This window comes from Barbus barbus, assembly GCF_936440315.1.
Source record: "Barbus barbus genome assembly, chromosome: 19".
Classification (NCBI taxonomy): Eukaryota; Metazoa; Chordata; class Actinopteri; order Cypriniformes; family Cyprinidae; genus Barbus; species Barbus barbus.
The window spans coordinates 21,441,644-21,466,710 of NC_136747.1; the positions used below are offsets into that span (position 1 = coordinate 21,441,644).

General features: G+C 35.6%; 3 protein-coding genes across 5 annotated transcripts; all 3 read right to left on the bottom strand.

The window, feature by feature from the left end:
- Positions 1–1,392: 1,392 nt before the first annotated feature.
- Positions 1,393–6,518, bottom strand: LOC306885804 (uncharacterized protein; the record flags this gene model as incomplete). Its single annotated transcript, XM_079442588.1, has 3 exons — positions 1,393–1,960; positions 4,834–4,951; positions 6,494–6,518. The coding sequence occupies 3 exons, from the start codon at positions 6,516–6,518 to the stop codon at positions 1,393–1,395; spliced, it is 711 nt and encodes a 236-aa protein (XP_079298714.1).
- Positions 6,519–9,763: 3,245 nt separating this feature from the next.
- LOC306885767 (putative ATP-dependent RNA helicase DDX6) lies at positions 9,764–16,146 on the bottom strand. 2 transcript variants are annotated; one of them, XM_079442557.1, is made up of 14 exons: positions 15,957–16,146; positions 14,296–15,141; positions 14,092–14,155; positions 13,748–13,852; positions 13,134–13,263; positions 12,878–13,024; positions 12,683–12,777; positions 12,379–12,501; positions 12,142–12,270; positions 11,265–11,381; positions 11,072–11,135; positions 10,839–10,940; positions 10,524–10,752; positions 9,764–10,358 (listed from the first exon to the last, which is right to left on the bottom strand). In XM_079442557.1, exons 2-13 carry the CDS (start codon positions 14,478–14,480, stop codon positions 10,544–10,546), a joined length of 1,470 nt encoding a protein of 489 aa, XP_079298683.1. In that variant the 5' UTR covers positions 14,481–15,141; positions 15,957–16,146; the 3' UTR covers positions 9,764–10,358; positions 10,524–10,543. The 2 variants fall into 2 exon arrangements, with proteins under 2 accessions (XP_079298683.1, XP_079298682.1); XM_079442556.1 differs by having other exon boundaries at positions 10,098–10,353.
- A 530-nt stretch (positions 16,147–16,676) lies between these two features.
- On the bottom strand, positions 16,677–24,671 carry LOC306885562 (hormone-sensitive lipase-like). Of its 2 annotated transcripts, none has more exons than XM_079442175.1 (11): positions 24,392–24,671; positions 22,655–22,907; positions 21,627–21,911; positions 21,372–21,462; positions 21,067–21,212; positions 20,237–20,422; positions 19,938–20,090; positions 19,681–19,825; positions 18,517–18,744; positions 18,031–18,392; positions 16,677–17,955 (listed from the first exon to the last, which is right to left on the bottom strand). In XM_079442175.1, the coding sequence occupies exons 2-11, from the start codon at positions 22,895–22,897 to the stop codon at positions 17,722–17,724; spliced, it is 2,073 nt and encodes a 690-aa protein (XP_079298301.1). In that variant the 5' UTR covers positions 22,898–22,907; positions 24,392–24,671; the 3' UTR covers positions 16,677–17,721. The 2 variants fall into 2 exon arrangements, with proteins under 2 accessions (XP_079298301.1, XP_079298300.1); XM_079442174.1 differs by having other exon boundaries at positions 18,499–18,744; positions 24,392–24,644.
- Positions 24,672–25,067: the final 396 nt, after the last annotated feature.

Genomic DNA, 25,067 nt, shown 5'->3' on the forward strand with positions numbered 1-25,067 from the left:
TTTGCTCACGTACCACACATAATAAATAGATTAAATAATAGGTTGTTTTGTAAAAAAACATATCTGTTTAATAGGCCTCAGTTGAAATATAAATATATATCAAATGCGTAATTGACACTGCATCAGTGTTGTTTCTCACATTTAGTTTTATATTGTTATTACCACCTAAGATATTATGCTTATTATTTAACATGTAAAGGTTCAACTATGAAAAAGGGATACATTATACACTTTCACATCTGTATTTGCTCTTTTAAAGTTTCAGTAGGCCTTTTTTTTTTTTTTTTTTTTGGTCACAGACAATAACTGATGTCAAGCCAATGCACTTTTATCCAGGCTATTTATCTTAATTGAAATGTTACAAAAAGTAGGTAAAACATTCCTCATAGGGTTTAAAGGCCACATGACCTTAAAATTGAAGTGTGGAGTAAAATGGCTGGGTGCTTGGTGACAGGGTGTTGTCAAAATGAACAGGATTTGAACCCTTGTTCTTTTTTTCTGACTAACAAATAAAGATAAAGCAATTCACTTTTTTTCAGCATATGGACAACTTGGGTGCTTATCCAAGTATCACTCCTAGTCCGCTACATTTGTGGCTCTAAAGACTGGAATACATGATTTTTATACAGATATTTGCACTCTGGACAAGTAGATGCTATAGTTACTGAAAGTCAGAGGCAGTCTGCAGATTTTGGAGAGTTGACAGAGCTCACAGAAATCTGCATAGTGAGTGATGGCCACAGACTTGTTTTTATTTATCATGTCCTAGCAAAAAGGCTCATGTTTCTGTGTGATTTCGGTGTGCTCAGGATGACTTAATTCTGGTAGTGTTTGATCAAGTAGTTGGCAAGTCAAGTGTATGATGCCTAATGTTTATTCCAGCTTTTTACACCAACAACAATACATTCATAAACATGAATCTCAGTTTGATGGACAGATATATGTTTTGTTTTATTTTTTCACAATACTTGCAATGCATATATTTTATTTATATAGGTACCTATAAGAGTACAGAGATCCAGCAACTTGATTAAAATCATTGTGAAAAAAAATCCCTGCTCATTGCATAAGGAAAATAAACAAACATAAGTAATCATATTTGGGTTGCCAGAATTAATAAAAGTTCAGAAGCCTCACACACATTTCTGCAATTAAAATCTTGCATATGGATCACAGCATTACACATTTATTATACATAATGTAGTATATTAGACATAGTGTTTGTTGATTTTTAAACCCTCACACAATTGGAGTGACCACAGCATTATAAATTACTGTTTGTGCTATTTCATTTTTTTTTTTTTTTGAAAAACATACATGAGCAACAAAGAAATATACTAAGTGAAACCCCCAATGGTAACAGAAGTGTCCTTTTGCATTTCCCAATTTCTCTCAAGACTGCTTGTTCTTGGCAAAGGACTCCCAGAGAGCTGTTAACTGGGCCTTCAGGTCCTGGGTGTATGGATCCAATTTGCTGAGCTCCTCTGAATAGGGAGCCAGATTCTTCCGAAGCTCCTGACTTCTCTGGGCCAGCTGACTCTGAAAGGTTTGGGCTAATGGTGACATGCTCATCTGAAACTCCAAAAAGTGCTGGTCCAGTTTCTGCTTCAGCTCCTCGGTTTGAGGACCCATCTCCATCAAACTGCTCTCCAGTTTGTCCTTCAGCTGCTCAGCCCCCTGGACCAGAGTAGATCTCAGGGCCTCAGAGTTCAGGGCCTCTGCATACGGAGCCACATCCTTCTTCAGCCGTTCAACCTGCTCCTCAATATCACCTCTGATCTCCTCAACGTAAGGCTTGAGCTGGGACTGCACAGATGTCATTTCCTGTTCCAGGCGCAGTTTCAGCTGATCCGCCTCTTGGGAAAGTTTGGCCATAAGGTCTTGAGTCAGAAGAGTAACTTGGCTTTGAATGGCCAGGGTGTATTTGTTGATGGCATCTGCACTTTGAGAGATCTTGTCACTGAGAAGAAATGGAGATAGATGTTTGTGTTTTTCAAAGTTTTATGATTTGTTTTATAGCCGGTTTATCAGTTCGTCGTCTTATTTATTACACGCTTACTTGATTTCTGACCAGTTTTAAGAGCGCCTCCAATTTTTATTAAAGCACTAAAACAAACACTTACCAGTGAAAACTGCAATGACAAACACTATAAGGGCCTTCATGATTATATTCAGACTCTACAAGAAAAAAAAAAATAATTTCGTCAGGCAAGACCACTATAAATATTTTTGACTAGCTTGCATTTAACTGAAAAGTACACAAGTATGCATTCATTTGTGTTTTGTCCAGTTCCTTACCTTTCTCTTGTCCTCTTCTGTAAATGTTGAGAAGGTATCAGCACTGTATTTAAATGGGTTGCTGAGCTCTGGTAAAAGCAGTAAAGTCCAGAAGGTAGTGCCCTGCTGTCAGCTGTACATACCATGTTACTTATTCCACATCATGAAATCAACCGAACTGAACGCACTCACAATTATTCATACAGAGTCATATATAAGTACTGTATAACAATTAAGTCTAATATTAATGTCCTATAAAACTTAAAGACTTCCAAATGAAGGAAAAAAGAAAACAGAAAAAATAATACTATCAAATTTTAAAAAATTCCTGTATTATTAGTTTTGGTTTAGTTGAAAATATTAATAAATTGTCTTCATTATTAGGGGAAAAACTTTTTTTTTTCTTTAACAGCATGCCAGCTCCCATGGCTATTTTAATGGAAGCACAACGTTACTGTTAAATATTTTAAATTGAAATGCATTTTTACAAAAATCTCTAAAATTGTAATTGGCTTAACTTTGTTAAAAACCTTCCAGAGTGTTGTGAATAAAAAAAATCCCTGATATAATATAATGTAATGTTTTTAGCCCATATATTCTACATCTACACCATAATTCTGTTTACTTTACATAGGCCTGGTTTCACAGTCAGGACTTAGACTAAACCAGGATTAGGCCATAGTTCAATTAGGACATTTAAGTCATTTTTATAAACATGCATTAGAAAAAACATTACTTGTGTGCATCTTGAGACAAAATAAAGGCACTGATATATTTTAAGATCAGTCAGAGCAAGTTTCTTTCAGTTGAAACAGCTCAGATTTAGATTTTAGTCTGGGATTAGGCTTAAACCTTGTCTTTGAAACCGGAGGATAATGTTTTAGGCATGAATTCAAGGTAACATTCTCACAAGCCACATTTAGCAGTAGGAGGTTTTCCTGTGCATGCAGCGTTATCATATACTTTTCAAAATGAAGTACACATTCAACTACAAAAGATTTGTAACTGAGTATTTACCGTTTGATATTTTTTCCTTAAGCAATTAAGGAAAGACTATAAGTAAATGATTGAGAAAACAGCGTAAGGTTACTACAGGATCTGCAGACTGGATGTGTTTATTTGTTTGATACAGTCTTGAAAGAAGAAACCAGCGGTATGTCAGTGAGGTAAAAGGTTACTTTAAGCAGTATTGTAAACCAGTCACCATCTTGTCTAGGCATTCATCCAGTTACACAAAACTGCCATCAAGACTCTTTGCATCTGTGCTTATCAATCAGGTCAAGGAGAAACAGAACTGACCCCTTAACTTCTGTCATATTGATTCAGTTGCATTCCAGTGAACACAGCTTATTATGGCTGCATTCCAATGCAGAAAATATGCTGTGCATTTAACATTACTCTCGCTCAAATCATCTGTTCTAAAACGGTCACATTATTTTGATAATGAAATTAATTTAAGGTAGAACTCAAAGGGAACACTTTGTAGATTTCATGTTATGCATACTACATAGTAATATTATTACATTTGAATATTTTTCAATAAAAGTAGAGTTCGAAAATTCAATTGAGCATTGCTATAGTCCCAATGAAACAACATTTCATATAAAGTATAAACTAGCAGTACTCTCTCACAATCATTGAAGTGCAGCAGTACATCTCTGTCTTTGCATGTTGGTCTGCATGTATTAATGTAAGGTTGTTGCCATGATGATTGATGAGTCAGGTATTAAAGAGGATCCTTTTGGACATTGCCCTCTACATCACAACACTTATCTGTATTTAAAAAGAGTCTGATATCTGCTGAACATGCAATCCCTAAGAAAGACGCAAGGGACATGCATGGGACAACTAATCCGTTTTTTATTTTTTTATATTATGTTCTGGCATGTATTCACCTAAAAAAACTAAAAGACAAAAAAATTAAAAACCGGACAGGGCCAATGGGCTTGGTAAAAAAACAAAAAAAAAACAGTGTTAACGCAAGTAAAGCAATCATATTAGCTACAGACACAATATGATATGTCTAATTAGTAATTTATACTTTTTAATCATACACTATACTTGGTGTGGAGACACATGTTTTGTTTTAAGAATTTATCCATGTTTCACAATACTTGCAATGCATATATTTTATTTATATAGGTACCTATAAGAGTACAGAGATCCAGCAATTCATTAAAATCATTGTGAAAAAAAATCCCTGCTCATTGCATAAGGAAAATAAACTGACTCAGAACTTCATTAAACACAAAACAAAAAATAAACAAGGAAATATTTTTTTTAAATGAACGTAAACAAGATCATCAAAGGCAAATTGTGTATTTGTTCTTGGTTTCTCCTATAATGCATCAAGCAGTAGTGATGTTTTTAAATGTGCTTTTTTGGATATTGGAATTATCATGCAAAGGTTGGTCTGATACATGGAACTAACGACAAATATTACTTATAACAAATATTATTATTTTGTTTCATGTTTACTGACTGATTTTGCACTGATGTGTAAACGGCAGCATTAACCACAAATGAAGGTATGATTAACCAGTGGTGATACCAAACCCACACTGGAACTTGCTTGTTCTGTTGTTAAGGAAAGCGCAGAGGGCCAGTGACAGAGGCAGAGGCTGCAGCTTTTTTTCAAGCATGGCTCCAACCACCCGGTTACTGTCTATAGAACCTACAGAGAGAGTGAAAAATTTATATCCCACACATTTTAATCAAAGAAATCTCATGCAGACTGCAAAGACAGGATAAAGATTTTGTAACAAGTAAGGTATCTGGGGTGGATTTTCATTGGAATATCAGGCAACACTCTTTGGAATGACACAAATGTTTTAAATAAGCCTGAATTGGAATGCTGCTCAAAGAATGACGACACAATTACACATTTGTGACTAAAAATAGATTAAAAAAAAATATGTAGTTAAGACTTAGGAGCACGTGCGCAATTGCTGAATTCATCCTAACCCCACAAAATGATGAGATGTTGATGAATGCTGTCTGTATGTACAAACGCATGCATATTTACCAACCTTTAAAGACTAGATCAATTTTGGGGAGGTCCAGTTGGCATCCAAATGATACACTATAGTGTCCTGCATCCGGGTGCTTGTTTCAAACTCCACGCCAAACTGCAACTAATACCAAACAACAAAACAAATGTCATTATAAAGCAATAAAACAACATAAATGAATAAATACAGACATGACTCATTCTGTAAACATGAACATTTAAAGTAAAACCTTTACCTGATCATTGGCTTTATGGTAATATGACCCATGAGCTCCAGCTCCAGCTCCAGCTCCTCCTAGTGTCAGTGTGGCGATAAAGTTGCTGCCTGTTAGCAAATACAAATTAAGTAATAAAACTTGCAGACTGAATATTTGATTTCAAATAAATACTGCACATCAATCTGTTTACAATATCTATTTACTTTGCACATTTTCATTGCATATTGTATTTAAAAGGTTCTGTTGCAATTGAAAAAATTACATTTTATTAAGGCTACATCCGTATTAATCTCCATATTTTTGAAAACAATATGTGAATAAATACATAGATATATATGGGTACAATATGCATTTCATTTTCAAATGTATCCACTTCGGAGAGTGACTTCAAAAAGCTGTTTTCACTGAACAAAAGGCCAAAGCATAGAAAAAAGAAAAATGTTTATGTTTATCCACTACAGAGACATCAGAGGCAGTCATTACATTGTTTAGAGCATTAGAAAAAATATATATTTTATTCATATTTTTTTCCTAAAAATAAAATGGCACGAATAGACATCAAAAAGGCAAAAACAATGGGATTTTTTTTTTTAAATCACCAATACATTTTTAGGTTTCAGGGTTTTTTTCTTCTAAACTTTGTTTAAGGATGATTCTCAACTATGTTATAAAATAACAAAATGATTTGATATACCATTTTGTTTTATGCAATATGTCTGTAAAAATTTCCATAAACTGGTTTTCCCATTAAACACAGTGTATCTATACTGTATCTAATTTGCATATTAATGTGTTGCTGTTGGGACAGCATGTTGAAAAAAGAATTGTCATAATGGGAGTAATAATTGTGTTAATAATTGGCCAGATGTTCATAACAATAATATTTCATAAGGAAATTGATATATATAATTAATTTTTTATTTATTTTATTTATTTAAAATAAATAATTTCTTTTTCTATTCAATTGTTATGATTTGATACACAAAACCGCGTTTCCTAAGAGCGTTCGCCATAATCCCAAAGCGCGTGCTAAGAACGCGCGTTTTCATAGCAAAACGAGCTTTTGCTGTCAAAGCGCAGTAGCGCACGCTTTTGACGTGTCAGTGTGCAATCAGACGCCCGAGCAGGCGTTTATGAGCACTTTGGCTTTCCATAGAAACGCACTGATAGAAGTGCTCTCTCTCGCGCGCACGCTCCACTTCTTCAGTTCTCATACAGCGCGCGATCAGTTCTCAGCGCTCAAATACACACACAGCAGTCCACATGTCTCTCATGTAGAGTATCTCACGGAAATACAGTCCGTTATGGTTTAAGTGAGCTTAAACAGGTGGGTGAAAACTGAATGCATGTCAGTAGGCTATTACATACATACCTTCCGTCAAAATGGACAGCATTCCTAATTATCTGTCATAAATGTTATCCAACAAAAGATGTTAAATAAATGTATATTTGTTAAGTAAACCTACTGTATCTGAAAAATTAGTTTAATCTCTACCAAAAAATTAACATTTATTCCAGTTTTTCCAAATTCAATCCTTGATTCAAATTTCTCATAACTAAGCCTAATTGATTTGGTCTAAAGAGAGTCTGCACATCCACAGGAATAAGTGTAACACAAAAACACAAAGTCATGCCTCAAGTCTCCAATCTTTATTAAGCAGTTTACACTATTTATACTTTGCATACAAAGAAATGTAACCGCCTTATCCTGCGTGTTGCATTTGTACTCCTCCATAGTTAAACAAGAAAAAACCATTAATATTATTTCTATTAAACTCCACAGAAAAACGCTGTTGTTGTCTGACCAGATTAATCCCATTCAAACCTATGGACAGCGCGGAGTTGTTTGGAACTATTGAGAGCTCCATGAACCACGTGACCGCGCGGCGGCGAGATCAAAGCGTGTCTACGGCTCTGGTTCTAACGATGTTCGTTTTGTGAATGATTCATTCTGTCAGAGTCGGATCTTCTCAATGAGTCTGTTGAATCGCATCACATAACCATCAGTCTCATCTACTCGTTTACGAGTCGGACAGAATGGTTCGTGTAAGAAACGATCCGAGCGGTTCTCGTGGCAATTATATGCATATTGTTTGGCCGTTAAGTTGCATTATGTCTTCAACAAACTTAAAACTAAAACACCCTCATCATAAAATGTGGTAGAAAAAAAAGTTTCTGCACAGCGATGACGCAATTACGTCGACGTAAAGTAATTCCTCAGTGAGTTAATTGAACTGTTCAAAAGAACCGATTCATGGAAACGAGTCAGACTCCCCTTACGCCTTCTCTACTTTCAGCTCGACAAAACAAAAGTTAAATGGCTATTGGTCTGTTTACCTTTCAACTACGTAAAAATGAAGCGGGTTTGAGAGAACGAACACAAACTAAAAGGGCATTTGCGTGAAGGTCAACGAATGGGCTTTGGAGGTTCCCAAATGCATGCTTGTCTTCCCCATAACCTGAAGTGTAAGATGTACATAGAATAATAAAAACAACATCATCCAAACAGAACTAGAGTTTAGTAATTCGATTTATGCAATGGATCCTTAATGAAATAAATACTGAAAACCCCGAACTAGGTACAACTAGCCATTTTAAAACTCTCCTCTAATAAATAGCAAATGTTTCCAATTAGTAAATAATAATAATAATGAAATAGGGTATATAATAAATAATAATATAGGACACAATTTAATAAGATTTATGGACACATCCGAGTGACAAATTTATGTTCAAACTGAACAAATCAGAAAAATAAGCCTTAAAAAAATGTAGATTCACAAAAAAATATTTACTACAGTCACTTCAATAAGAAACAGTTTACCAATTTAAATGTTAAAGTGTTTCCTCTGGAAAAAAAAATAAAAAAATACATCCCCTGATATAGATACTTTTCCACATTCACATAAAGAAAAACCGTACTGTTATCTTTCATATGAATGTAATAAAGTTTGGGACAGATGGCACATTCATTCGATTTCAAGCTATAATACATACTATAACCCCAAGCTATTCAAACAAAATAAACAATAGAGACATAATATAAATCGCTCACACAGTCATGAGCATTAAACCATTCTTGCATCAGTTACAAACAGGGCATCACACATCAAAAAAAAAATCTCTCTCTCCAGGAATCCTATACAAAATTTACATTAAACATTTGTCCCCATTACATCTGCTCCTCACTTCCATTAGCTGTGATAAACCATATAAAACATAACGAAAAATTCACAGCTCATCACTGCATGACAGAATGGATAAAGAATTAAAGTTTGTCCACTAAAATATGATTTTGAAATATGCTAATAGTCTTACACAAACAAAAATCTTTTGAGTAGCACAGCATCATCAGCAGAAATTTGCAATCTGGCTCAAGGTTTCCTAATTTAACTGCATGGTGCATATTGGCCTGAACTGTGCTGTTTTAATAGCTGAAGAAACACGCAAACCGAGGTTTCTACACTAAAGCTTTGAGCTACATGCCACATATCCCTGCATAGCGGGAAAAGAAAAATCCCACAATAGAACATCTTTTGGAGAGGGGAAAAAATATCAGCTGCCACTGAGAAGATGCTACAATTCTGCTGTATGAAAATACTCTCTTAATCAAAATATCTCATAAATGCAACATGAGGTTATGAAAAGCCTCTTGCAAACATCCAAAAGGGAAAATAAAAATGTGCCTTCTTTCTGCCAAAGTTACATACACATACACACACACACACACACACACACACACACACACATCCGGAAATAATGTAATAAAGTCCATTCATTACCAACTTTATACATTCATTAATTTCAAAAGAAATGAAAACTGCATGCTATTTTGAAAAAAACTAAAATAACTTTCTCACCAACCTTTAAATGAAGAAAAAAAGAAACCCAAAAGACTCTTATGACAAATCATTTAACAATAAATGTGAGGATCTGCTAATGTATAATGACTGCGTTGTGGTGAATTTTGATATCAGCTTTCACGTAGTAGTCTGACATCTTTCACATTATGCCAGTTTTGGCATGCCTGTTTTAGTAATGTCTAATATAATATAATTTCAGAATGATTATTTATATATATATATATATATATATATATATAAATAAAAATCACAAGATACAAAAAAATTCCACAAATTTAGTCTCTGTTTGAAACCATAATTTACATCTATATTTCTTAATGAATTCCAAATTTACATTTATCTGCGACTACTAATGAAACTACGAAAAGCACCAATATTAATGCAGATTTTTTTTTCTCAGGCAGTTTAATGTAATGGTTCATGTTGACACCTGAATCCTGAGGTCTGCAATATTTCCATGGATGCTGGTTTCTCTAGCTGCCTCAGACTGAATATGAAGAGAATTTGAAAATGTTTTTCATCAATAAATCAATACCAATGATTCTTTCACAGAATCCAGTAGCACCAATATGCTGTGGATTCAAAATCCTGTGTTTAGTCTTTGGGAATACTTTAACATAGCAATGACATTAATCTAAGACAGAGACGATATATATTAAGGCACTTGGGTTCAACAGGCTTTGTGTGTAAATTCTCAACTAATGATGCAAGTATGCTACGCTCTATTTTCACCATTAACTTTGTTTATTGTTTTCTATCAAACAGGAAATTTTCTTGCATGTCTCAACTGGAATGTGTATGGTCATTTATAAAGAAGGTATAACCATCCCAAAAATGAACAATGAATGCAAAAAAGAGAGCAAAACATTGACAGCAACTAAAAACGGAAAATACTGTGGAGGTGGAAAAGATGAGGAAATTTATGAGCAGAGAAGTTACTGGTTTTTGCAAAAGCAGATGCAAAAGTCTGGTTCAGTTTCTCCAACTGCCCTAGAAAGAGCAAACGTTAAAGTCAGTCCAATTATCACTAATTCAACATGGAAATATTAACAGACATTGCAATATTAGGTATTCTCAGATCAATAAACAAACGTTAGATGATTTTCCCCATTACATGACATAAGAACATAAAGTCTCCCAACTGTATGCCTTTACCTGCTCTCTAATGGTGCTTCCTAATGGGCTTCAGAGCTTTCGCTGGGCTGAGGTGTCTCTGCCTCACAGTCAGGGTTCAAAGAGTGAAACTCTGCCACATACAGGCTCTTATCAATGCTGCCGGGGATGGGTTTTATGTCTGTCATCAGCTGGTCCTCAACGGTCTTCAGGTTAAAGCGATCCTCAGCGCTAATGAGATTAACTGCCAAACCCAAATGTCCAAACCGGCCTACAAATTAAACACAATAGAAAAGTGTAAAGTCTAAAGGTAATCCACATTTAATCCACCACATCTGTGTTGTTTGTTAACTTCACCTGAGCGTCCGATGCGATGCAGGTATGTTTCTGCATTCTTGGGAAAGTCAAAGTTGATGACCACATTTACTGCCTGGATATCGATGCCTCTAGTGAATAAATCTGTTTCAAGAGCATAAATTCACCGAGTTAAAAACACCTTGACAAAACAAACATTTTATTGTTTACATTTGAGGTTATTATGCAATTACACAAAAATAGAGATAAGATACTATATTATGTACTACACTCACCAGTGCAAACAAGGTTCCTGCAGAGCCCGTTTCTGAAGTCGTGGAAAACACGGTTTCTGTATTCCTGCCATATGAATGAAATGACGCACAATGTTTGCAGTCACAAGTTCCAAGTATTTGACTGAAATTAGTAAATCATACTGAAGAGATTTGAATTACACTGGAACTGACAATAGCAAAATACATACAGTACCTGCATCATCTTTGCGTGAATGTAGAAGCAGGAGTAGCCCAGCTGCGTGATCTTCTTGGCCAAAAGCTCCACTCGCTGAGTAGAGTTACAAAAGATGATGGACTGATTTATCTGCAGCTGTGGAGAGAACAAGTGCTTGGGTCATGTCAACTGTAGAAACGATGCCATTTTTATAATTCATTAAAGAGCAAAACTACAACAGCTGAAGCTAATACATAAAAGGACTAATTCACCCAACAATGAAAATTTGCTGAAAATTGACTCTCCCTCAGTCCATCCAAGATGCAGATCATTTCTTTCACTTGAACATATTTGGAGAAATTTAATATTACGTCACTTGTTTACCAATGGATCCTCTGCAGTGAATGGGTGCCGCCAGAATGAGAGTCCAAACAGCTGATAAAAACATCACATTAATCCACGCGACTCCAGTCCATCAATTAATGTCTTGTGAAGTGAAAAGATTTTGGCTAGAGTCCTCCATCTATAACTTTGCATCCTCCAGTGAAAAAAACACAAACTTAGGAGAGATATGTTGTATCTAACTTTGTTTACAAGACTGAAAACAGCTGAATGAAGGTTTTATTTTTTACAAACATGCAGCTTTTCACTTCACAAGCCATTAATAAATGGATTGGAGTCATGCCGCTTACTTGTGGATTATTATGATGAGTTTATCAGCTGTTAATACTCTCATCCACTGCAGAGGAACCATTTGGTGAGCAAGTGCTAAATTTTTACAAATCTTTTCTGATGAAGAAACAAACTCATCTAGATCTTGGCTAGCCTGAGGAATTCATCATTGTTGTGACATGAAATTTTACCCGCCCTAAATATAATTTTTTTTAAATGTCCGAAACGGAAATGGACTCTTTACCCTGGAGAACAGTGTGTTAAGGCAGTGGACTTTCTGTCTTTCTGTTACATAAGCATAGTACTGCGTAATGCCTTTGAGGGTCAGTTCCTCCATCAGATTAATCTCATAGGGCTTCTGCAGGTGCTTTGCCTGAAGAGATACAAAGTGCATAAATGTAAAATCTGCAGATGTAGAAAGAGACACATGAGCACAATGAAAGCATAAATGTGTTCAAAATGATGCACAGATTTCTCTAACCATAAACGTCTGTACGCTGATGGGGAATGTGGCTGAATAGAGCAGAATCTGTCTGTTCTTTGAAAGGAAACCAATGATGTCCTCAATAATAACCACAAAGTCCTGAGAGAGCAGCTTATCAGCCTATAATAAAACAAGCAATGAAGTTTAAACTTAGATAGTGGTATTGATAACATACATACACCTAAATGACTCTGTCAAGATGTTCAGTTGTGACAGAGGGCAACAGTGTATAATCCTTTTATTAATTATAATTTGATTCATATTCTGACAGGTATGAACAGTTAGCATGTGCAATACTCACTTCATCCATAACCATCATTTGAACTTTATCCACTTTGGCTATGCCCTTTTTTATCAAGTCCAAAATTCTGCCAGGTGTTGCTATAACAACATGAACTGCAAAAAACAAAAAAAAAACATTTTGAACAACGTGCTTTTACTGCAGAAGATGATCACACTGTAAACTCTTTATGATTAGGTGATCACTGAACATTACCCTCCTCATCCAGGCGCATGATATCATCTCGTAGGTTGGTCCCACCTGTGGTTGCCATGACATTGAGACCACCCAGGTGCTTGCTGATCTGAATACTGATCTGACTGACCTGCAGAGCCAGTTCACGAGTGGGAACTATCACAACGGCTGCAGGTAAACACAGAAAGATAGCACAGTAAAAAAAAAAAAAAAAAAAAGGGGGGGGGGGGGGGATGAAGAGGTACATCTTGTGTAAACTGTTTTGGGAGAGAGATACCTTGGATATGATCCTTTTTTATGTCAATTCTCTCCAGAAGTGGGATCAGGTATGCACCACTCTTTCCAGTCCCATTTTTGGCACGAGCCAGTATATCACGGCCAGAAAGGGCAATAGGAATACTCTCCTCCTACAATAAAAAAAAAAAAAAAAAATCTAAGGAATAGTTTAAAACCCAAAGCAAAAATTTGCTGAACTCATCCTCTGTACTTATCCTCAGGCCATCCAAGATACAGATGAATTTGTTAACTTCATCAGAATAGATTTGGGGACATTTAGCATTACATCAGATGCAGTGAATGGGTGCCATCAAAATGAGAGTCCAAACATCTGATTAAAACATCACAATAATCCACATGACTCCAGTTAATCAATTAACATCTTGTGAGGAGAAAAGCTGCATGTTTGCAAGTAACAAATTTCATTAAAGGATTTTAACTTTAAATTGTCGCTTCACATCTAAATCTTGGATGGCCTGAGGGTGAGTACATTTTCTTCAAATTTTCATTTTTGGGTGAACTATTCCTTTAAGCATAAACACTGAGGATACCCATGTTGTTCAAAAAGACTTGTAACTTATGTAACGTGTGTTTTGAAAGTCTTGCATCTATTACCTGAATGGGGGAGGGCTTTTCCCAGCCCATCTCAAAAATGCCCATCAGCAGCTCTCTTTTTAGACAGTAGTCCTCAAACTCATTCCCTTTGGTTGCAGTCACATCCTTGTGAGAAAGAAAGAGTAAGAAATTGATGGATCATAAGGATATCTGTACTTCTACTTTACCAAACGAAAAACAATCACTATTAATCAAATGCATGATGCATGTTTATATATGAATTCTACATTGTGTGTTATGGTGAAAAAACAAGACATCCTTATAATGACATTACATTAGACGGGGATTCTGTTTGCGCTATTTTTAAAAAGTGAAGGTTTAAAACATTTCACTGAAAGACTTACAGAAGTTTTGACTCTATTGTCCTTAGCAGGGAGCTGTAGGCTTTTTTTCCAGTCATCACCAAACCTGTGTGTCAGTATATTAATATATATACATACTACTGTTCAAATGTTTGGGGTCAGTAATATTTTTAAGAAAGAAATTAATATTGTTATTCAGTAAGGACTCAATTAAAATGATCAAAAGTGACAGTAAACTCAGCTTACCTGATACCAGGCCCTTCCTGAGATGCATTGGCTGGTTTCTGGGTCCCCATGGGCTCCTTTCCAGGCTGAGCACTCACAGTTTGGGGTCCTAATAGAGTGGGGGCTTTAGGCTGTCCTATTAGCTGCCTGTTGTGTGTGTTCAATCCCATAACAGCTGGGCCAGTGTTCTCCATCTTTGTTGCCATTTTTTAAGTTTCTTAAGCTTTTTAACTTTTTTTAAATGCCTGCCTAAGGTCTAATAAGACCCAGTAAACCATTCACAGTGTCCACAAGGTCTCAGTAAAAAGCGTCACTAAGGAACCTTATGAGATATTTACAAATTCTACATACAGCTTTGGCTCTACAAATAAGAGCAATGCTGCCACACAAGATATATTACAAGGTCTCTTCTAAAAGAAGATAAATATATGTATGTATGTGTATAAATATTGCAAACCTGCACACAGTATAGAAAATTATACCTGGATGGGTGTAATGAAGAACTAGTCTGCTAAGGCAATGTGAACTACAGAAAGACCTAGACCAGATCTTTCTTTTTGAGTCTACACTTCTGCAATATTTACAGTATGCAAACAGAGCTTTGTGGTCTTCTGGCTGCCAGTTCTCACTTTTCTTTTTCAAATGCAGTTTAACTCTCAAATGTCCTGATTACAGAGATCATTTCATTTATAAATTTGTCTGGTAGGTAGGATTCACTCCAGCACATCAATAGACAAAAGAACACTTCCGTTTAAATGTCCAACGGGGCTGACTACAAGTCAGTTCTTTAAATAATAAGTTAGGTGGAGATCTTGTGTTCGTCCTTTTCTCTGTGCTGACATTAAGTTGCACCCACAGCTGTGCCACCTGCAGAGGAACAATGTGAAAATCAAAGTCAATTCACTATACAAACTGAAAATGACATGAAATATTCTGAAAGATATCCAGTATTAATTTATTACCATTGTACAGTAGTAACTATATCATCTATTTGTTATATATATATATATAAACTGTCTAATGCTGATGTGATAATAGGTCATTGCTTATTTAAATATTCCCCTGTCAGAAAAAGCACTGTGGTGGTCTCATGGTATTAAATGGAAATACTATATAAGAGTACCTTGTTGTGATGATACTAAATGTTTCCCATATTAAAAATCCACTTTAAGGTACTTAAAGTAATAACATTGAAATACTATGGCACTTTTACTTTGAGTGTCATTGACAGTACAACATTATCTCTGTAAAATAAAAACAAAAATGAATAAATAAAGCCTTACTTTCTGACAGGTGGTAAATAGAGTTAACTGCATACATATTTACTTTCGCTTGTTTACCAATCACATTTCAGTTCTAACCAAATGTTTTATATTATAACCGGTAAACGAGCAAATACAAAAACCGACAGTCATTCCTTCACAACTCTACACATGAAATAAAAGTCTGGCTTCAACTTTTTAAACACAAGCATTTCAGACTCACAAACACTGAGACTGATAATCGTTTCCAGTTCATAAATAATAAAAACATCGTTTCACTTGTTAGTTACTTTAGGCAGGCAAAACATAATCCCAAACAGACCGACATTAAACAGTTTAGTTAGCAGGTGAATTGTGCTAAGCTAGGCTAATCGTAAAACATTACTGCATAATATCCGACAGTTAAAACCAAACATTTACCTTTACTTATGTCAGTATCCTATGTTGCCGTATATGTGAGATAAATTACTTCGTAATCAACGTAGTATGTATCGTGTCGCTACAAGCAGCTCGTCTCTTTGTTGTATTTCTGTAAACACGGTCGACATGTATTGAGTCCCTCAGTGGGGTTCATATGAGGTGCTGCCATCAGCAGTACGGAGGCTCTTATGACCACAGGACTATCAAACATGCCTTTATTTACTGCATTTCTTTCTTTGAATGGAATGGATGCCTTAATTCTTCCTTAAATACATAGTGTATTTTAGACAGCCTTATTAGTCATCATAACCCTTACGAAAATTAACCATGGTTTTATTGTAGTAAAAGGGTAGTAACCATGTTTTTTGGCGTATTGATTACCATTTGTATAACCACAGTTGTAATACAAATACCATGGTTAAACTATGGTTAATGTAGCAAAAACAAGGTTAATTTCTTGTTACCATGGTTTAACTATAGTAACAATGTTTTTTTTTTTTGGTTTAATTTGTAGTAGCCTAAAACCATGGTTAATTTTCGTAAGGGAAATATTAATAATACAAATATAAAAAATATTAACAGTTAATGATTTCAGACTCACTCTTTCTGTTACTTGAAATTCTTCTTCTTATAAATAAGTGACTAGTACTTATCAAGATACCATATTTTTCTTGTGGCAAAATAAAGAGCAAAATGTAAAACAGCACTGGAAACAAACTTGCTTTAAAAATAGTGGATTATTTATTTATTGCATTTGACATTCTGTTCATCAAAATCCTCTCAGAAATGTACAGTATAGAACAAACATCTTTGGTGTTAAAAGAAAAAATACAGGTCTGAATCTAATTTGATTATGGCTACGTTTAGTTTACTGCATAATAACCTGAACTGGTAACAAGTCACAGTGACCATTTCTGGTGCATCTGGCCAGTTTTTCTTCATGAAATGGTGAGGTAACCTGTTAATATAAAGGTTCAAGTCTTGACAACAGTACTGTATGAAAAGACACAATGCTGTAACCGCATGCTCAAAGTTTTGTCTGGTGTATAACACAAATATCCTTGTCAAATTAATTATACATTTTCAAATAGTGCTATAGCTGACTAATACAACCAAGGGTGTCAACGTAATTTCAGTTCATGGGCCGAACTGGACTAAACGCCACCTTATGTGGGAAAATGTAATTTTTTTTTTTTTTTTAATAACATACAGATGGCATGCACAAAACATGCCCACAACTGTAGAATAAACTTTATGCTGCTTAACCAATAATGAGATACAAAGAGAGAGATTTACTAAATTTAAAAAGGTTACATTTTTAAATTAAACAAGAGAGAAAAACTAAAGCTGTGTTCAACACCCTTCTGTTTAAACAGTCAAACCATTTTCATTTCAGATAAAGATCCACAGTGCAGTTGCTTTAAAAAAAAAATGTTAGTTTGCAGTGCAAAAGCAGCTAGGATTGATCTAATTGCATCACAGGCACAATGGTTAAATTTTGGTGGATGAAGAGACATTTGGATTGGTCAGAACACAACAGTGAATAGTTATTGTGAATACCTAAAAATGTCACTCTGATGAAAAAACTGCACATTAAACCTGTAACTTTTGTATTGTAAGATGGATATATAATTGCTTTCAGGCTGGTGGATTGACTCTTTTTTTTTTTTTTAAATAAATTCTGGTTCTGAACCTGTCAAAACTAGTTTCACTTCATTGTTATTTAGATCCCTGGAACTTCCTGGACCTCCCAAGCCTAAACTGTTTAACTGAGCTCCGGCTGCCTCTGATCAGCAGGTAGGTCCTCTAACTGGAAGACTTCTCTGATTCGTTTCACACATATATCAGATGCTTCCTGGGTTTCTTTGGAGAGCTGAAATAGACTCAGGAAGCCATGAGGAAGGTCTTCAACCACAGTGAGCGTCACAGGCTGGTTCATATTCCTAAGCTTTTTGGCAAACATCACTGAATCATCTAACAGGGCATCCAAAGCAGAGGCCTGAGAAGAACAATCAAAGCATTAAAATAATAGTTTCAACATTGTTCCAGCAAATGCATTTTCATCATGTCTTACCACTATATGTACTGGTGGAAGCCCCTTGAGAAGACTGTCTGGAGCAAGTAGAGGAGAAACAAATGGGTTATTCATTATTGGTGTGCAAGGTGTGTATATATCCACCAGACACCTAGACCGGAGTGGCTCAAAGTTTTCTGGGTATTCTTGGACTTCCTGTGGTTTCTCTACAGAAGGTAAAGGACCGTTTGATGGTATGGTTGAAGAGGATGCTGCTGCTGCTGCTGATTTTGGTTCTAATAAAGTCTGAAACCAATTTGTCGCTCCTTGGGCGAAGTTAGTCAACAACTTTACTGTGTCCTGTCCCAAAGCAGCTAAGGTGTCGATCTGCTGAGCTGGCTGCACTGACTGACAACTCGAACCTAGAGAGATAGAAAGAGTGACCAAGGAACAGTACAATCATGAAGGTGCGGTAGATAAAGCTGTTTTGATACAATCTGTACTGTATAAGCTCTGTATGTGACATGCCTTGACTCAAAAGCTCACCAGCGTAGGCATCAATACACTTGTAGAGCACACTCAAAGGCAGCAGAGGGTCGATTAAAGTGAGCAGTCTGGATGGTGAAGCGTCTGTTGTTAGCAGAGTTGCTGGGTAGGCTGCCACAATCCCATCAGGAACACGTACACCATGAGACATTGCCCTCATAGAGACGGTTATGCACAAGTTACCGCCTGCACTGTCTCCCGCCAAACAAACACGCTCTGCAGTCGAGCCTGTGAAGCAAGATCAACATTTAGAGAGTCCTGAGGCATGGTTGGCATGGATTGCCTGTCATGTCCACACCTATCATTATGCTCACACACCTAAAGGTAAAAATACATTTCAAATAGTTCTTTCTCGTTTCATAGGATTTGTGACTGGCTATATGGTTCTATGGAGGTTAAATTAAAGGTGGAGTAAGCTATTTAATAAAAGTTATACTTCTTCACATCAACATTTATTTCACCAGAAAGTAATTTTCTCCCATAGCATTTTTGTAACCTTAATATTTAAGTGTTGCATAACTTATTACTGGCTTTCCTACTAGTTGATTGGATGATTAAAAACTTAAATGTTATTACATTTAAAAATTAATCTGATTCAGCCATCAGATTATAGGAATTTGACAAATACTTGTCAGAAGTTTTGTAGTGTGACACTATACTTCCTCTAAAATAAGTTTACAAATTATTTTATATTTATTATACACTACTGTTAAAAAGTTTGGGGTCAGATTGTTTAATGTTTTTAAAAGAAGTCTCACCAAGGCTGCAATTTATTTAAATTGTACTGTATTATACTGTACAGCACTGTACAGTAATATTGTTTAATATAATTACAATTTTAAATAACTGTTTTCTATTTCTATTCATTTAATAATGTATTTTTTTTCCTATTTACAGTCGTTACTCCAGTCAGTGTCACATCATCCTCCAGAAATCATTAATATGCTAAATAATATGCTAATCTGCTGCTCAAGAAACACTTCTTGATGAGTAGAATATTTGCATTTGCAATTTAATTTGTTGCAACGTATGACATTTTTTATTTAGCCAGCAATAAAATCATTGACTAGCGCATGTAAATATTACAATTACATCATATCCCCATTAAACAATTAATGTCTACATACTAGTTATTCCATTTGGAGAGGAGTGTGCTTTACAAACCCAGCAAGTGGCAATTCTTTAAGGCCCAACAGTAGGCGTAGAAACACTCTTCTAGAGCCCGGGGGAACGGGGCCTCTGGAGCCAATGAGTAATCCACAGAGAGAATAGGCACATTCAGATCCTTAGACCAGCTCTTCAAGTAATTCTACAATAGAGAGAAAAAGACACAAAGGGCCTCAGCAAAAATAAAAATCCTAAGAAAGAAATTATTTAGGTAAGAAACCTTATATAGGGAAGAAAAATGGCCACAGCCATACCTCATGTGATTTTGAAGTTTGTGCAACAAAGCCTCCACCGTGGAAGTGTATGAGCAGGCATGGAGAAAGAGGAGCTGTTTGACGACTGAAACCCCCCGGCAGAGAGAGCTGAGGCCCCTCGGGACGAGAAAGGGCCAACAGTTCTGCACTGTCCTGTAGGAACAGTTTGAATATGGAAGACAATTGGCAGAATTGACTGTTTGAAAGAAAAGTCATTCAACATTATTCAAAGTCTGGTTTGAGACTGTTTGACTTAAAAGTATGTAATTAATTCTTTCTTTTCCATGAAACACACAAACCTGTCCTTGTCGGAGTGTGTGTGAGATCAAGCGCACTTTGACTGGCCCAGGGCCCCAGTGTGCAACTGGAGGATTCACAGAGACTGAGAGACTGGGGTCAGAGGCCAGTGGCAAACTCAGACTTACACCTGGTATGGTTAATATTAGGTTCACCTGCACCACAGTGGAAGCAATCCTCGTCAAACTCTTTAGAAAAACACAGAAGAGAAAAAAGACAGAAAAAAGATAATTGAAACTCTTCTGTCTTATTGAAACTTACCATTCAAAAGTTTGGGGTCAGTCAGATTCTTGAAAAGAAATTAGTAAATTTATTCAAACTCATTGATCAAAAATGACAAAATGTTACAAAAGACTATTTCAAATAAAGGTTGTTCTTTGAACTCGCTATTCAACAAAGTATCCTGATAATTTATCAAAGTTTCCAAAAGTAATAAGCTGAACAAGTGTTTTTAACATTGCAAATAATAAGATTGTTTCTTGAGCAGGAAATCAGCATAATATAATGATTTCTGAAGGATCATGTGACACTGAAGACTGGCATAACGATGCTGAAAATTTAGCTTTGCATCACAGGAATAAATTACATTTTAAATATATTTAAATAGAAAACAGTTATTTAAAATTGTAATAATATTTCACAATACTTTTAACTGTATTTTTATTCAAATAAATGCAGCCTCGGTCAGCATAGGAGATTTATTAAAATTAAAAGAAAAATCTTACTGACCATAAACTTTTGAACAGTACTGCAAATATATCATTGCAAACCTACAGTTTAAAGGTACTGATGTTGTTTTATCTGTTCTCATAGATGAACACAACAAACTTACTGATAATAGCTCAGTCTCGGTAATGTTCCAAAAGGTTTTCCAAAACTGCATATCTAGATTTTGAGTGATGCGCTCAAACTCTGTCCCCCTCAACTCAGGATCTACCACGTATTTGCCCGATGTGAAGAAAGAAAGAGCAGCAATGCCTGTAAATAAATCAAAGTTCATTGGTGAAAGGGATATGTAAAGGTGTGAGAATTATAAGAGACTAATTTCTCCACCAACAGCAGTGTTTTATGGGAATAACAGACAAGAATGAATCATGATCTAATATTATGATGTGCCCTATCTGAGTATACTCTTACCTAAGCCAGTCTGCTGTTTCTTGTAGTTTTCACCAAAGGACACCATACTGATGACCACTGTCTGTAGAAAAGGCCTGAGAGAGGGGGAAAACTTGGAGCAGAGACAAATAAATAGAGACTTTGTCTTTCTGGAACCAATTTGCATACGTCATAAACGGCATGCACCAGTGAAAAGATAAAAATCTTTTATTCATGGGAGGTTCCTAGTACTGTTGAAAAACTCTTTGTGCAAAATAACTATTAATATTATCTCACCTGGAAGCCCAAGCAACGACCATAAAAACAAGCTTTGTGCATGGAGATATACTCTTGCACAAACCGCTTGCTTAAACCCCCTTCCTCCTGTGAATAGAGCTGACCATGGGCATTGTCATTGAGTAACAACTTTGCCAGATAAAGCAATGCCCGCAGCTGGCAAAGGGCACTACAGTATGCTTCTATTTCCGCCATATTATGGTCCATCCTAAAAAATGCTCCACTGCAGTTCGATGCGATGTAACGGGCCTTCTGAAGGATGTGGGTGATGCAGGAAAGGACCACCTATGAAAAACAGAAAACATCAATGACTCTTATTGTGGATATTAGGCTAAATAAAATAATCTTCTATGAATATTTGTACAATTATTTATAAGAATACACTGTTTATGTATACTGTATATATAGAGGAATATATTGTATATATATATATATATATATATATATATATATATATATATATATATATATATATATATATATATATATATAAATACAAAAATAAAACAACACCAATATTACAAAATATAACATTAAAAGTGAATAAATCATTCGTTTTTCTAAAGAAACATTGTTCAACTGCAACACCAGCACTTGTCTCCCGAGCCTATTGAGTTTTAACAGACCCCTTACAGCATGCATTGAGTTTGGTAGGGGGTAATTAAGAATGAATGGGGCAATATCACGTGAGAGGAGGGGATGCCTCCGTTGGGATATTATTGTATATGACTGGTTACGTTCGACTATTATTGGTTCATGCGATAAATCCCGCCTCTTGTGTTCATGTGCATTCTGTTCTGATCTATAAAACTCAAAAATAGTTAAAAGTTAAAATATATATTTATATATACCACTAAACCACTAGATTACAGAGAGGAGCAAATATATTCACAGCTGAAAAGGTTTTTTATGACATGCCTTTATTTGCATCTAACCCCTCATTTGCAAATATAAAACAAAAGTTATTCAACATATTAAACTCCCCTTGTTATCCATTCAACATTTTTTTTAAATGAACCAGTAGTTACCTTGACTAAGGTCCGATATCCGTTGCCGGGAGTCTGCGCATCCAAATCAAAATGGTGATAGACAGTAGTAAAGCCAGTGATCAAGGGTTCAACAGCACGACCATGTTCCTGAATCTGTCTCATGACCCCCAACAGACGATCAGTGGCGTCGACATTTGAAGAATTGCTGCGGGATCCATTAAGAGCCAAGATGACTTCCGAACACACCATCTGCAATGCTGCGAATACATCCTTATGATCCATGTCTGACAAACTGAGAACAGAGATATCAACAATAAAAATTTGAAACCCAAAAAACCTTCAAAGACATAAAACATCACTCTGAACGTAACAAAGAAACAAAACACAAACAAAACAAAACCCAGTCTGGCAGTAGCCAAACAATGTCATGAATATAACTATTGTATTCTAGAGAGAGCAGAGACTGACAGATAGCAGCCTGTGTCAAAGGACACAAAGACTGAATGTAGGATCACAGTATATTCCTGCAGCATCTAACCCTTGTGTCATCAAAGTCCAAAAGAATGCATAAAACCAGCTACTTTCCAAATTCTATAATTATATTTAGTGGTATGATGTGTGACACAGATTTCAAGAAAAAGCTTTTAAAAGGATTTGATTATTCTCTGCTATAATTACTAGAACAGGAGTTCCAGACCATGATGAGAAAATGCAGTGCAAATGGACCATGTTAGACATGATACTGGATCTCAGGAGCCAAATAAAAGACTTGCTTCATGATTAGATACAGTAGACTAATTAGTTATGACCGGTAATATATAAATTTAAACTCTTTGCTCCAGGAAATGCTAAATTTGTAAAGGAAACCAAATTCAAACCCGGCTACGGCTCATAGCTTAGAAATGAATTATTCACTCACACGCTGCAGCAACTGTTACAGATGAACTGATCCCTATTCAGTACTTTACTCAACAAACACTTAAATGTGCTGAGACTACAATTCACTTTCACTGTTTTTCGTGATTAGATTGTGTGCTGGAAGACAACAATCAAATTTGATCAATAAAACAAACCTAAAAAGCCACTTTGCACTTTTAACCCACCATCATGTAAGGAATAGTTTTGGACATTGGCATATTATAGAACTAATATAGTATAGTATATTATTGAATCACTGATACTTGAGAAAATATATATAAACTCTATAAGTTTTTGTTTTACATAATTTTGCTTGTTTTATGACTGCTTTGATGAGCAGATGTGTGATGTGCAAAACATGAGTTATAAAATATTAATTGGGCAAAAAATATAATATAGTAAGTATAGTAATATTAAATAATTAATAAAATATTAAAGTTTTTTATATTTATTATAAATATTTTACATTTTCAGTAAGGGTTTTACAGGTAACGTAAAATACATTTTTAGAGAAAACCTACGAAGGTGGTTGCACACAAATATAAAAAGCATTAAATATTTATCAGCTGTGTCGCTTGTTTTCGTTATTATAGTAGCCAAGAACAGTAGCCTAAAACAGCAAGTAATATAAAAGGATCTGGCAACCCAATTTGCGCGACACAGCGCTTGCCAAACACCTCCAGGGTGCGATAGGTTGCTCATTAACTTTCAATGGGGTGAAACAGATATCACGAAACGTTTGGAAATGGTGGCCCACCACTCACACATTTAGGAGACAACGGTCAAGACGCCAGCTAGCCCACAGAAAAGTTTTACCCATGCAGATTGAAAGGTTTCGGTTTGTTAACCAGCGCTTACCTGTCACTCAGTGAGCTCCGCCGCGCGTGCAAGTTGCGCCTGAACCGCGAGCGTTCGCTGACAGCAGCACCGCATACTGTCACCGCAAAACTATAGACACTCGGGCATTTTCATATCTAAACACAGCGTGGTAGAAAATGTCTTGTGTTTTCGCTTTAACTTGCTTGTATCCTCTTCCGTGCCTGTCAAAATTTCGACAAACCCGCAGCATCATGGGTACACGAGTTCAGTGCAGAGTCCTATCGACGCGACTGCTTCCACTGCAATCAACGCCTACTATGTCGCGTTCTAGTTTAGTCAGTAGTAGAGATGGGGTCGTATAAAGAAATCCAGTAATACCTAAAAATACTAGATCTTATAAATAGGCTACATAATGCTTTAATATACAACAAAATAAATATTTTAATTGATGAATAAAAGTTAAAGTTAAAAGGGGATTTTTAAAAAATAAATATCAGCTCAGCTGGCTATTTTTCAGAAGTGGTAGCCTACATATTATTATTTAAAAAAAAAATGTTATAAATGTGTACAGCTTATTAATTGCAATAGGCTATTTGTTGTACAAAACAATAGCCTAGTTTTATTGTTATATCATCATATTGTTACATCAATATATATTTGCTATGCAGGTTCACTTATATAGCATGTTAAATAAATTAACAATTAAACAATTCAT